The 13,150-nt window shown below is 63.1% G+C and overlaps 1 protein-coding gene across 1 annotated transcript; it reads right to left on the reverse strand.

Annotated features, from left to right (window-relative positions):
- Window positions 1–101: 101 nt before the first annotated feature.
- On the reverse strand, window positions 102–11,081 carry Cers1 (ceramide synthase 1). The gene is made up of 7 exons (XM_074053615.1): window positions 10,758–11,081; window positions 8,530–8,689; window positions 5,202–5,382; window positions 4,498–4,659; window positions 3,614–3,761; window positions 3,335–3,444; window positions 102–242 (listed from the first exon to the last, which is right to left on the reverse strand). Exons 1-7 carry the CDS (start codon window positions 11,007–11,009, stop codon window positions 200–202), a joined length of 1,056 nt encoding a protein of 351 aa, XP_073909716.1. The 5' UTR covers window positions 11,010–11,081; the 3' UTR covers window positions 102–199.
- Between the last annotated feature and the right edge of the window lie 2,069 nt (window positions 11,082–13,150).

The following is a 13,150-nucleotide window of genomic DNA, read 5'->3' on the forward strand; positions in this document are numbered from 1 at the left end:
GTGATCAGCAGAGTCCTTGGGGGCGGGGGTCATCGGGCCGGGAGCGGAGTCCTGGGATTGGACGAGGTTTCCCCCGGGGGCGTGGCTGCAATCCAGAGGGGCGGGGCCAGGCCTCCAGGGGCGTGGCTGGCGCTAGGGGTGTGGTCAGAGCCCTGGGGGCGGGGCCAGTCCCGGGGCCGTGTTGGGCGGGTTGAGGGGGTCAGAAGAGCTTGTCCTTCACCAGCCCATTCCTCAGCGGCTTCCTGCAGGCCAGACCCGGTGCAGATTAGCATGGGAGCCCCGCGCCCCGCCCCTCCCCCCCTGCACCCCTCCCCCCAGGCCGTGGCAGGGTGACAAGCCAGTCCCTGCCCTGGCCCGACTCAGGCAGCACTGGCTGGCCAGAACCCCTGTGGCCCATGCCCTGCCCTGCGTCCCCCCGGCCGCCTCCCTGTCTGCAGTGTCCCTCCCCGTCCGTTCCTGTCACTCCATGTCTTACTTTTTGGGGTGCTGCTGGTGACGCAAAGCCTAAGGTAAGCGCTCACTCCACGCCTGAGATGGAGTGAACCCCGAAACAAGACGTCTACTTTGCACCTCTCAAAGGTTTGCCAAGAACGCGATGCGGGAGGTTCCCCCCGGCCGCTGCTGCACTGGTGGCGGTCACTTTCCCCGCGGGGGTCACCCCTCGGTCTCTGCCGTCAGAGCCTCGCTCTAGGCCACTTTTTAGCTTGTTCTGCTGGGAGACCGGATCTCGCTGCGTAGCTGGCCTTGAACTCCTGGGCTCAAGCCGTCCTGCCTCAACTTCCCCAGTTGCTGGCACCGCACGTGTCCCCACCTCCCCACCGCACCTGGCTCAGCTGCTTTCCTTCTCTTGTCACCCTGACCTGCAGCTGGACGTCCTTTAACTCCAGAGCCCGGGCCTCTTCCCGGGGCCACTGGCCCCGCTCAGACTTGAGGCGGCATCATGGCTTCTTCCGACTTCTTTCCAGTCGCCGCCCCCGCGGGCGGAACCGGGATTTGCTTACATCCTGAGTAGCTGGGGCCCGCGGGTGTCACCGCAGCAGGCTGGGTGCCTGTACTTTCCGCCATTGGCATCTCCACCTCATGCTGCCCTTACCCCAGCTTCCCGACGGACGTGTTTGCTTTTCTGCACAAACTTCGCAGTGTCCCTTCCCTGTCAGTATTTCCCACTCGGGGAGGCAGGACGGCAACGAGGGGACATCAGATTGTCACCTACAGATTCAGCCCACCACCCAGCGGGGTGGAAGCCACAGAGAGAGAGAGAGAGAGAGAGAGAGCGATGGGGCGGACAGACGCCTTTCTTCCTGGGCAAGGAGAGGAGCAGGGTGGGCTCCCCAGGGACTTGCCAGGTCACTCGAGACCGGAGTTGCCATTGATGTCAACAGGAAAAAGCTCCAGAGAGGTGGGCGTGGGGGTCGGTCTTGGATGTTCCGAAGTGCTAGCTAAGACCAGGCGCTGTGGCTCACGCCTGTAATCCCGGCTACTCAGGAGGTAGACATCAGGAGGATCGAGGTTCGAAGCCAGCCTGGGGAAATAGTTCTCGAGACCCTGTCTCGAAAAACCCTTCACAAAAAAGGGCTGGCGAGTGGCTCCAGGCGTAGCGCGCCTGTCTGGTAAGTGTGACACCCTGAGTTCAAACCCCAGGGCTACCAAAAAAACAAAAAAAGTGGGGTGCAGCCGGGCGCTGGTGGCTCACCCCTGTCATCCCAGCTACTTGGGAGGCTGAGGCAGGAGAATCACTTGAACCCAGGAGTTCAAGGCCAGCCTGGACTACACAGCCACACCGCTGGTTCATTTTGCTCCGGCTCTTTGGAGATGGGGTCTTGAGAACTATCTGGCCTCAAACCCGTGTCCTCCCCATCTCAGCCTCCCAAGTAGCTGGGACGACGGGTGAGCCAACATGCCTGGCTGAGTAATTATTTTGAAAACTGTGCACAAAATCACAGGTTGACTGTTGGTTCTCTGTGGCCACTTGTGGTGACACTTTGGTGACTGTGTCTTCCACTGTTCTCCTGCTCCCTGGGTCGTCAGGATGCTTTTGCACGGTGTGTCCTGCTGGTCTCCATTTTTGTTGGGATGAATGTGGGGCCCGACACCTTCCTATCTCATCACTTCCAGAAAGTTCTCAGCACCCCGTGTTCTCGGCCAGCCGGAGTCATTCTCCAGCATCCGTGGTCCCCAACTACAAACGCCACCGTGCCTTGGGTCATTTCTTCACAGCCTCCATTCACTGGGTCTCCCCAGCTGTTCCCATCAACTTGAGGACGAGATTGACTGTAAATTGCTGGGGTCACAGGCGTGGCCCCCCCACTTTTCACTTCTTAGGACTTTGTTTTCCATTTGTGAAGTTTTTAGGTTTGCAGAAGAAATGCACCACCACCAAACAGTAAATAAATAAAAACAGGAACGCTCACGTGATCTGCCGGCGGATCAGATATGGCTCCTCCTCCCTCCCGAATTGTCTTTGGTCACTGCTTGCTCTGGAAGCTTCTAGCATGTTCTGGAAGATTCCTTAGCGAGACCTCACCCATCTCTACAGAACCCCTGGCTTGCATTCAAGGGACAGCTGCACGGGAAGTCCCTGTCCCCCAGTTGAGACCCATCCACAGGTGCACACGGCCCTGCCCGGCAAGCAGCAGTTTGAGCCAAGAGTCTTGGGTCATCTCTGATTTTTTACTTCCGCGTTATCTACATCCACACCAAGCCTGCTGGCTCTCCCTTCCAGGCCTGTCTCACCACTCTTGTCCTGGCTGTGGCCAGACGATGGTGATGGCCTCCCGATGGCCACCCTGGCCTGCCCTGCACCCCTCTGGGGGTGACCCTCTCTCAGGCTTCCTCTGTCGGAGCCCGGCTTGGCGGGGACTCAGTGCTTCCACTGACTTGAGTGGTCGTAAGAGCTGTCCCTGGCCCTACTGTCAGGTCCCCCTGTTGGGGCTCTGTCCCCACGCCCCTTGGTCTTGAGACGGGGTGTCACTGTACAGCCCAGGCTACCCTGGACCTCACGATCTTCGGGGAGCAACCGCAGGCCCGGCCCCGGCACCACGGCCTGCCTCAGCCTCCGGCCTCCATCCTGACCCGGTCACGGAGTCTGGCCGACTGCCTCCCTCCGCGGCCTCCTGTCCCCCACTGCACCTGAGGCGCCTGCGGTCACTCGTGGGGTTCAGGCGCAGCTCGCCCTCCCCAGCCCTCCGCACCCTTCCCGCTGTCCCCGTCCCCGCGGTGTCTGCTGCAGGTGGACGCGGGCTCAGCCCAGTGGCCGTCCCCTCATTGGTGGCCGCGGCCGCCAGGCCAGCCCATCGCAAAGGGAAGGGACTCGGGGCGGGCCCTGCACACTCACTCGGCCTTGCTGGGCTTGGGGCTCTGGGTGTCCACCATGTCGTATTCACGCAGGTCTTTCAGCTCACGCAGCTGGCCCGTCAGCACCTTGGTGGCAAAGGCCACGATGTACTGCGGGAGGGGAGGGCCCAGGTGAGACGGGAAGCCACCTTCAACCCCTCATGGCCCCGGGGACCCGCTGCTGCCGCAGCCCCAGAACATCAGAGCTCACGGAGTGGGACTCGGCCGACGGTGCGCGGGTGGCCTGTCCCCCGGGCCTGGGCCTGGGCCCCGCACTCACCAGGAACCAGTAGACGTTCATGACAGTGAGCAGCAGCAGCAGCGCGTTGAAGAAGAAGTAGAAAGGGATGTCGGGCACCGAGATCAGGCTGGTGTGGCACGTGGCGTACAGGACCTTGAGTGGGAACCAGTAGAGGCGGAACCAGAACCTGCAGGGGAGGGGCAGGTCAGGGGGACACAGCGGCCCCACCCGGCCCCCATGGGGTCCCACTCACCTGTGTCTGCACAGTCCCAGCCTCGGGTCCCCCGGCTCAGACCCATTTCTGACTGTCCTCCTGCCCAGCCCTTGCCCAGCTCGCCAGGCCCCCCCTTCTCTGCCTAGCCCCACCCCTTTCCCTCCAGGCCCCACCCACTCCACCGTGTCTCTATCCTTCCGTCCCCTGCTCTGCCTAGGACCACAACTCACCTGCTCTGCCCCCTCTGACTCCATCCCTTCAGCTCTCTTCCTCTTCTCCCTCAGGCCCCACTCACTCCGCCTCCTTCCCTGTCTGCCTCCTCCCACTCCCTAGGCCCCGCCTCCTCCCTACCTGGCTCCTCCCAGTTCCCTAGGCCCCACCTCCTCCCCACCTGGCTCCTCCCAGTTCCCTAGGCCCCACCCCCTCCCCACCTGGCTCCTCCCAGTTCCCTAGGCCCCACCTCCTTCCCTTCCTGGCTCCTCCCACTCCCCTAAGCCCCACCTCCTCCCCTGTCTGGCTCCTCCCACTCCCTAGGCCCCACCTCCTCCCCACCTGGCTCCTCCCACTCCCCTAAGCCCCACCTCCTCCCAGCCTGGCTCCTCCCACTCCCCTAAGCCCCACCTCCTCCCAGCCTGGCTCCTCCCACTCCCCTAAGCCCCACCTCCTCCCACTCCCCTAGGCCCCGCCCCTGGCAGCCCCGCCCCCTCACCAGCTGAAGCAGAAGCTGAGGCAGCCCAGGTCCGCCACCAGGGCGTGCAGCCGGCGGTAGGAGCCGCCGCGGGCCTTGAAATACACGTTGAGCTTGGTGAACTCCAGCTGCACGTCGCTGATGTCGTGCAGGAAGAGCACGAGGAGCCCCACGTTGTGGTACCTGGTGGGCAGGAAGGGGCCTCCTCATGTGTGTGAGTCCGGACCCTCTGCCGCCCTTGGGCTCATGGGCCTGGACCACTCGGTGTCCACACCCTACGCACTCGCCCGCATCCCTGCACACCACTGCCATGACGACAATCCCCGCTTCACATTCAGCCAAACATGGCTTCAAGCTGCACACCTCCAAAAGGCCGCTGCCGCGTCCCCAGTCGGCCCTTAAGAAATCTGAGGGCCACCTCTGTCCCTCCCAGCCCCACCTCGCCCGGCTATTTTCCTTTTCTGTCTGTCGGACACTTCTCCCGGTGTCTCCCAGGCTGGCCCCTCCCACGTGCACGGAAAGACAGGCGCGCAGCTCCACGCCTGGCTACCACGGGGGTTCCAGATGGCAGGATTCGTGGGCTGTGAGTCGGTCACGGGTGCCGTCCGGGCAGAGGCCTGGGGGCGGGGCGGGTGGCTGGGGGCGCAGTGGCCTTTTCCACGCCATTCACCTTTGCACACGCCGTGCCCTCCACCGCCCACCCCGCTGCCTGTCTCCGCTCTCACCGGAAGGCGTAGGAGGAGACGATGAGGACCAAGGTGACCACGTGGTGGACGAGCATGACCACGGAGTCTTTACGCCAGGTGTCCATGTAGAGCGTGGCGTAGATGGAGTGACCGTAGAAGCTTCCCTGCAGCAGGTAGGCGGTCGCGATGTCCCACGGCACCGCCATGCCTGGAGTCCAGTCTGGGGAGAGTCAGACCTCACAGCTGGAGGTGGGGACCTCCCGGTGACCCCCGGTGACCCCGTGACACGATGGGCCACGTCCCCTGCACGCAGGTGTCCGCACAGCTGTGCTGGCTGCAGGCCCCTGTCCCCAGTTCTCCATCCATCAATTTTTATATTAATATATATTTTTTTTACAGCAGGGCTGAGAGCGCTGCAGTTTGGAGCAAATGCAACATTGTCGCCAAAGTCACAGATGTGGATACCTTGTTACTCAATCCTCCCTGCTCTTTACCCATTCCCAGAGATTCCCCGGGGACGTCCCCAATGGCCACCTCCCTGGCCTCCTCCTCGCTGCTCCTGTTTTCTCAGCAACCTGGGCTCCCGCACCCCGCAGAACCCCAACTCCATGTCCACTTAAGCACAGGATGTCCTCTTCCAACCTTCCTCGCCCCGCCCCTCCCCGCCTCAAGGCACATCTGTGACTGTCATCAACTGCCACCCCCCGCCCCCAGGGCCAGCTCCCCACTACTTCAGCCTCCTCCTCTCCTTGGTCACGGCCCTCAGGAGCCTCCAGATATGAAGGCCAAGGGCGCACACACTCAGCTGTCCCTGTCCAACCCCCACCCCAAAAGAAAGAGTCTTTTAGGCTCCACTGGGGGCCCCTGCTCCTGGCCTCAGTGTCCCCAGCTCACGGACGGCCCTCCGTCTACGGAGGCACGCGACACCCCTCCCACCTTGTTCCACTATGGTCTAGGCGTTCTTGCCTCCCACCCAGCACGCCCTGCCCCTAGCCAGTCATCTGTCCACTCTCTCTGTGGTGGCCTTGGTGGCTGCACACACAAACACCACGGTGTGACCAGCAATCCCACTCCTAGAGATGTGCCCAAGATAACTGCAAAGAAAGAAAGAATGACTGGCAGCCAGGTTCTGCAGTCACACTGTAATCCCAGCTACCTGGGAGACTGAGATTGCGAGGATCGTGGTTCAAAGCCAGGCAAATAATTCAGGAGACCCCATCTCCAAAATAACCAGAGCAAGACAGGAGCCAGTGGCTCATGCCTGTAATCCTAGCTACTCAGGAGGCAGAGATCAGGAGGAATGCAGTTCAAAGGCAGCCTGGGCAAATAGTTCACGAGACCCTATCTTGAAAGAAACCCTTCACAAAAAAGGGTAGCCTCACAAGCATGAGGCCCTGAGTTCAAACCACAGTGCCTCCAAAACAAAACCAAACAAAAAACCCTAAAACTACAATTACCCCATGATCCTACTCATTGGTGGCCGCCAGGGTGCCAGAGCCGGGGGAGGGGATGGGGGGCAGCTGATGGGGACAGGGTCTCTTTAGGGAGGATGAAAATGTCCTGGAACGACACGGAGGTGGGGGTTGCAATAGCACTCTAAACGCCATAAATGCTGGATTGTTCATTTGTTGATGTTTTTAACCCAGTGTCACCCTCCCCACTCCTCTCCGTGTGGCCCTGGACCCTAAACCTCTGGACCGTCACCAGCCTGCCTGAGCCCTCTTCCACAGGGCAGTCACCTCAGGGCTCCCTCTGAGGCCCGGCAGGGCTGTCCTGAGGTTGGCCTTAGGGGGTGTGGGGGTCTGGAGAGGGGACAAAGGACCTCCCAGTGGCGTTCCAGGGAGACACCACGCTGCTGAGCCCTGGAGCTCCCCTCCCCCACCGTCCCCAAGCTCCGAGTTCCTCCTCCAGCTCCACGTCTGCAGTCGAGGCGGGTGGCACACAACCGTCCACACCGGGCCACTTCCGAACGTGACTGTCAACCCCAGCCCTTGCCAACACTCCCAGGGCCACCTCTCACCAAAGCCACCGAGGTGTGAGACCACACCTCCCCCAGATTCCTCTTCCAAACCCAGCCCTGCCAGTTACCATCTTGCTTGGGATCACGGAGTCCAGCGTGTCCCCACCCTTGACCTCTCACAGTTGGGCAGCAGACCCTACCGGCCGGCTTTCTGCACACGTCTGTGGTCACCTCCTCTCTCGGGTCATGTCTGTCCTAGTTGTGGCCCCCTACGTTGGCCCCTGGGACAGATGGTCAGGACCAGCCACGGTGGGTCGGTGTGCTTTCAGCCCCCAGCTCAGCCCCAATGCTGACTGCCGCCGCCCACCCCGTCCCCCACACCTACAGTGTCCACTGCCCTCCTTGCCCTGGCCTGTGCCACATTCAAAGTGACCTTCAGCAGGGCCATCCTTGTCACTGTTGAGCCCTGACCCACCTATTCACAGACACTGGTGCTCAGTGTCCCCCACCACGGGGTCAATGCTGCCTCTGGTCCCCAGCTGTGGAGCACAGAGCCTGGTATACAGTCGGCAGTTCAGCTGGGGTGATGCTCAGCGGCAGGGTATTTGCCTAGCATGTGCAAAGACACAGGTTCCATCCCCAGCACCATCAAAAGAAAGGAAAACACTAGGTGCTCAATAAATGCACAACTCCAGGCCCCAGATGTTGAATCCAATCACGGGTCATCCGTATACAGGAATATTGGGTGGCTGATGACACCGCCCCGCTAGGGATGTGCATGGGATGTCTGCACTGGCTTGGAGCCACCAGGGGCCCTCTCGGGCTGTCCCTGTCACACAGCCATTGATGTGTGACATGGTCCACCCAGCCGGTCAGCACAGGACAGAGAACCCCGGCCCCACCGCAGATGGGTTTTCCACACTGGCATCTCAGAAGCCACCCTGCCTCCGGGGACAGGTCACACGAAGGATGCTGGTGTCACCTCTTGTCCAGTCCACTCAGACTCCAGCCTTGGTGACATCCACTTCAAATCCAGTCAACCAGATGCAGTCACTTATTACGTGGGAGTGACTGCCCCAGAGGCAGCCAGAGGAGGCATTTTATCAACCCCAAACCCCATCCCATCCTATCCTCAAACTCCCGCCACAAGGGCCCAGAAGCCACCTCGAGTACCCCAGGGCCTTTGCACGTGTCATTGACACCTGTGATTCTCACCTTGGCCCATGGGCCTCCTCTGTCCCCCTCCAGGGCCTGGTATACGGTAGGCGCCCCCTTTCCTGGCTCCAGAACCCTATGGCCACTCTTATCTTGGGGCTGGCTTGACATCAAGACATCCATGGGGGGGTCTGTGACCTGTGCACGTGTGTTTCAAGCAGAGTCCCCCCTCCCGGCCCCCCAGGCCCCTACCATAGAAGGCGGACGGCGGGTCGTAGAAGAACGGGTAGTCAGTGCCAAACAGCAAGTAGGCGCTGTAGCTCCAGCAGCCCAGGTAGAACAGAAACTTCCAGGCGCTCTCGGGCAGCTTGGCGGCATCTTTGGGCTGAAGGTGGCACCGCTTGGCCAGAGGCTGTGGGTGAGACGGTGGGTGGCAACTGGCACCGGGGACCAGGAGCTGCTCCTCCAGGGTGGGGAAACGGAGACCCAGGGACTCCCCAGGCCGGGAAGTGTTGGGGAAGGCCTGGCCCCCACGATCATAACCGCCTGGGGTAACCAGAGCCCATGTGTGGCTGCCAAGGGCTAAACTTAGCACCCAGCTGTCCAGCCCTGCCGGGGAGAGGACGGGGGACCCTGTGGGAGAGGGACGGGGGCGGGGGGTGCTCAGGTCACGATGGCGGCTGAGGGTGTCATGGGGCGACCCATGAAGGGAAATATAGGAGCCTCTGAGGGAATATGGGAGGCTGGATCCTCACTGGGGAGCTGTGAAGAGAAGAGGGGAGCCCGGGAGGGGGAACTGGGGGGGATCGGGGGAGGGGCTGGGGAAGATGGCGCCTGTGTGGGGAAGACACGTGAAGTTGGGGGAGACCAAAGAAGGGCGGAAGGGGCTGGAGGCAGAGAGGGCACATGGTGAAGGGGGATCACAGTGAGAGCAGAGGCCAGCTGAGACTTAAGGGGACACTGGGAGAACAGAGAGACTTGTAGCAATGGGAGGGTGGCCACAGAGGAATTAGAAGGGTAGGGGTCAGAGAGTGGGAGGGGCCTCAAGTGCCCGAGGGGCGGGGCTTCAGAGCAAGCCCCGCCCCTTCCCCCAGGGCTGAGGGGGCTGGAGGAGCCCCGGAGTGGTTGTCTTGGAGACAGGCAGAGCCAGCTCCAGTAACCCCTGGCAACCAGGCTGCTGCCAAGAAGATGAGCTTAGAAAAATGGCAGCCCCTCCGCCCATTTCTTGGGAAGGGTGAGGCTGGACCTGGGAGCGCACCCCACCCGGGCTGGGGGGCAGAGGTGGGGGGGCCCTGCCATGGGACAGCTTGGTCTTGCAGGATTCCAAAAATCAGGGTGCGTGACTTTGCTACCTCTTCCCACGTCCTGGGGAAGGCAGGGGGAGACCCCACCTCCCTGGCAGCCTGCATCCCCCTCCCGGCGCCTTCCTCTTCCCAGCTGGAAACCGGGAGCGTGCGGGGCGCACAACCCAGCTGGGGACCAAGGTGACCATGGAGCCGCCCCCTCACACCTGCCTTCCCCTCCGCACAATAGGGTGGGTTCCGGGGTCTCTCCGGCGTGTGGGTGATGATGGAAAGACAGGGTGGGCACAGTGGCAGCCAGACAACAACCAACAAGAGCCAGCCTCTTCCCGGCCAGCAGAGAAAGGCCCCTTTGTTGGCGCTGGGCACTGTGTCCCCGCACCCTCTACCACCTCCAGTCAGACTGGGGCGGGGTGGCCCCAGCCAGTCCCTGGGGGTGTTTGCAACCACAGGAGTGGTGCAAACGCTTTACCACCGGCTCCTGTCATAGAGACCCCCTCCCCAGGGAAGGGAGTGGGGTCGCGTGCCAACGGTGTGGCCATGATTGCCACTCTCCAACCTGGGCAGCACGCTCCTCATGCTCACCAGAAACTGAGCAATTAGGTCAGGCCTCTTGGAAACAGTCCCGGCCCAAAGACACAAGCCATGTCACCTCCAAGGGAGAGAGACCCCCGGGGTGGCTTTGGTGCCCAACCCTGGCTGGAAGGTGACGCTGAACCACCAGGCAGTTCCTGTCACTTGCACTTGCCCATAGCAGTAGCTAAGGCGCCAGAGTGTGTGTGGGGGGGGGGAAGATGGGGGGGGGCATGGCGCAGGCGGCCTCTGTGTGCCAGGCTTCCCCGTGTCCCTGTCTTCGGTTTCTTCGTCCCCAGAAGAACAGGGTGCGGCCCCTCACCGCGTGGGGTCCCCCAAACCCAACCCGAGTAGGGCCCCCATGTCCTGGGCTCATCGCCCGAGCCCGGCCACACCCCCGCATCCACCGCACCCTCTCATCCCGCGCGGTGGTTCCAGGCCGCCCCCCCCATATTCCAGTGACAACCCCTCCCAAACATCCCCCCCACGAAGGTCAGCACACGCGTGGCGGCCCCAGGTCCCTCGCCTGGGGCACCTTCCCGTGTCCCCTCCTCCCCCACCCCAGCCCGGAGTCCCCGCGTCCCGGGCCCCGCGGGTGGCACTGACCCGAAAGAGGCGCGCGGTGGCCGCGGAGCGCAGCGCGGTGAGGCCGAGCGCGCCGAGCGCCAGCAGCAGCAGCTCGGGCGGCGCCAGGTGCGCGTGCTCGGCCAGGCCGCGGCGCGCCAGCCCCCAGCCGCAGTCCGCGCAGCCCCGCGCGGCCGCCAGCGCGCTGCCCCAGCCGCGCTGCACCAGCTGCGCGTAGCTCGGCATGGGCTCGGGCCCCGCCGGCCCCGCCGCGCTCCCCGCCGTCGTCGCCATGCGCCCGCTCGCCCGCCGCCGTCCCCCGGTCGCCTGGGCCCCGCCGCCGCAGTGGCCGCCGGAGCCGCGCAAACCGCGTCACGCGCCGCAGCTGGGCCGGGGGGCGCGCGGAGCCCTGGTGCTGAGCGTGGAGGGCGGGGCCGGCGCAAGCTCCGCCCCCACTTGGGGCGGGACCGACGCGAAGTCCCCGCCCACCGAGGCATACTCTATAAAAGCCCCGCCCTCCGTGGGCGCGCGATAGTCAAAACCCCGCCCAATGTGGGCGTGTGACAGTGTAAGCTCCGCCCTCGTCGGGGCGTGGTCGATACAAAACTCCACACCTCCGAGGGCGGGGACGACCGGGTACTGTACGGCGGGGAGCGGGGGGCGGGGCGCGTCCTGGAGGCGGGCCCAATCGTGAATCCGAGGGGCAACCGAGGTTCCGTTAAGCCCCCCGCCCCACATCCATGCAACGGAGGCCTGGATGGTTTCCTGGCCACCCGGCAACCAGGAAGGGCCTGGCCAATGAATCTCCGTTCCAAAAAAGGACGTCCCCACCCCCCTCAGTGCCCACGGGGCTCCTGGCACGGGACCCTAGGGTTCCAACCTGGCTCAGAGACCGTGATCACTCCCAGGTTTCAGGGGGACTTCTGAGGCTGGGTTCCTGTTGTAAGGGGGCTCCCTGTGGGACGGAGAGGGCTGAGGTCCGCCTGCTGAGCTCTGAGGAGGACCCAGAAGGCCCCCCAAGCTTCAGGTCAGCACCTGCCCTGGGACGAGGCAGACGGACTGGGTACCCATGTGTGGGGCTCAGAGAATCTGGGACGAGGATCATGACGTCATCAAGTGACCTTCCACTGTCCAGGCCCTTTGCCCAGGACCACCCCCACCTGGCCTGCAGGAGCCCAACTGCTAGCCCACTCTGACCTTCAGGTGCACTGGGGAATAAGGGCAGGGGGACAGTGGGGTCCTCCCCTCCCCTTCCCCACACCCAGACCTACAGTCAGTCCTTCCACCCCACTGTCAGGAAGAGGGTCTGAAGCTGGCCACTTCTCTGGACCTGTATGACCTGGCTCCCTCCTGTCCCCATGCAAAGGCCAGAGGGACCTGCTAACCCTTCAGGCCCCTCCCTCCTGCACCTACGGCCCTGGCCCTCCACTGCCCCTCTTACATCAACAGCCCAGTTCCTCCCTGAGCTGGGGTCCCAGGGCCTCTGCACTGGTTCCTCCCAAGCTCGCCTCAGCTGTCACTTGCCCAGTGCCCCTCCCTGACCCCCACCGCACCCCTTGTCAGTCTTTCTGGCTGGTCATTACCCGGTGTTCACCTGGCTCACTTTTCTAGGATGAGTACCCTGTGGGCAGGGGTCCCTGCCTCCCCTGCAGGGAGTTGGATCAGGTGAGGGGCCTACAGTGTGCATGTGAGGAAGGACCTGATGCCTGCCTGGATGGCCTCCTCCCAGGCCACGGGGCAGACCTGACTTCCCGCACTATCTGGTCACCATGGTGCCCATCAGTAATGGGAGAGTGTCTGCCCACTGCCGGCCTGGTTCTCAGCCTCGTTTCCATTTGGCGGTGGACTGGAGGCTGCTGACGGTGGGTGCAGGGTTGCAGTGGTAAGTGGCCCATGTTGCTGGCAGCAGGGATCAGGGCGCCAAGACACCTGGGGCCCCATCAGGGGCCAACCTCCCTTCCTCTGGGAAACTAGCGCTGGGACCAAGTCCTGACCCTATTGTCTGATGAGGCCTTTCTGCCACTGGACCCCCGCTGGGCAGGGAAGAGCTGGGGTGGGGGGGTCACTTGTCCTGTCCTCGCAACCAGGGACAGGGCTTGGCCACCCCCAAGACAAATGAGACCAGACCAGAAAGCCTCATCTCCCTGGAGATAGAGAGAGGCAACACCCACGCCTGGCCCAGCACCCTAAGGGCCACTGACCCTGGCTGGCTCACAGCCACCTCATGCCCATGTGGCCTCAGGGCCTTTGCACTGGTGCCTGTCCGCCAGAACCTGGCCTAGAGGCACACGGCTCAATGGTGACCTCACCCGAGGCTCCTTTCCTCTTCCTCAGCCCAGCCCCAGCCAGCCACCACCTCTGTGTCTTGTCTGGCTTCCTCTGACCACAGGGTCCCCTCACAACAGAACAAGCCCTTAGAGGGCAGGGAACTCTGT

The sequence above is a fragment of the Castor canadensis genome, chromosome 14, assembly GCF_047511655.1.
Source record: "Castor canadensis chromosome 14, mCasCan1.hap1v2, whole genome shotgun sequence".
Lineage (NCBI taxonomy): Eukaryota > Metazoa > Chordata > Mammalia > Rodentia > Castoridae > Castor > Castor canadensis.

Bases quoted from the DNA above. Each gene is read 5' to 3' on its own strand.
- Cers1 (XM_074053615.1), bottom strand. From the start codon at position 11,009: ATGGCGACGACGGCGGGGAGCGCGGCGGGGCCGGCGGGGCCCGAGCCC. The intron at 4,660-5,201 runs GTGAGAGCGGAG...CCTGCCCACCAG, and splicing joins GTCTCCTCCTACGCCTTCCG to GTACCACAACGTGGGGCTCC. The intron at 3,445-3,613 runs GTGAGTGCGGGG...CCCCTCCCGCAG, and splicing joins TGAACGTCTACTGGTTCCTG to TACATCGTGGCCTTTGCCAC.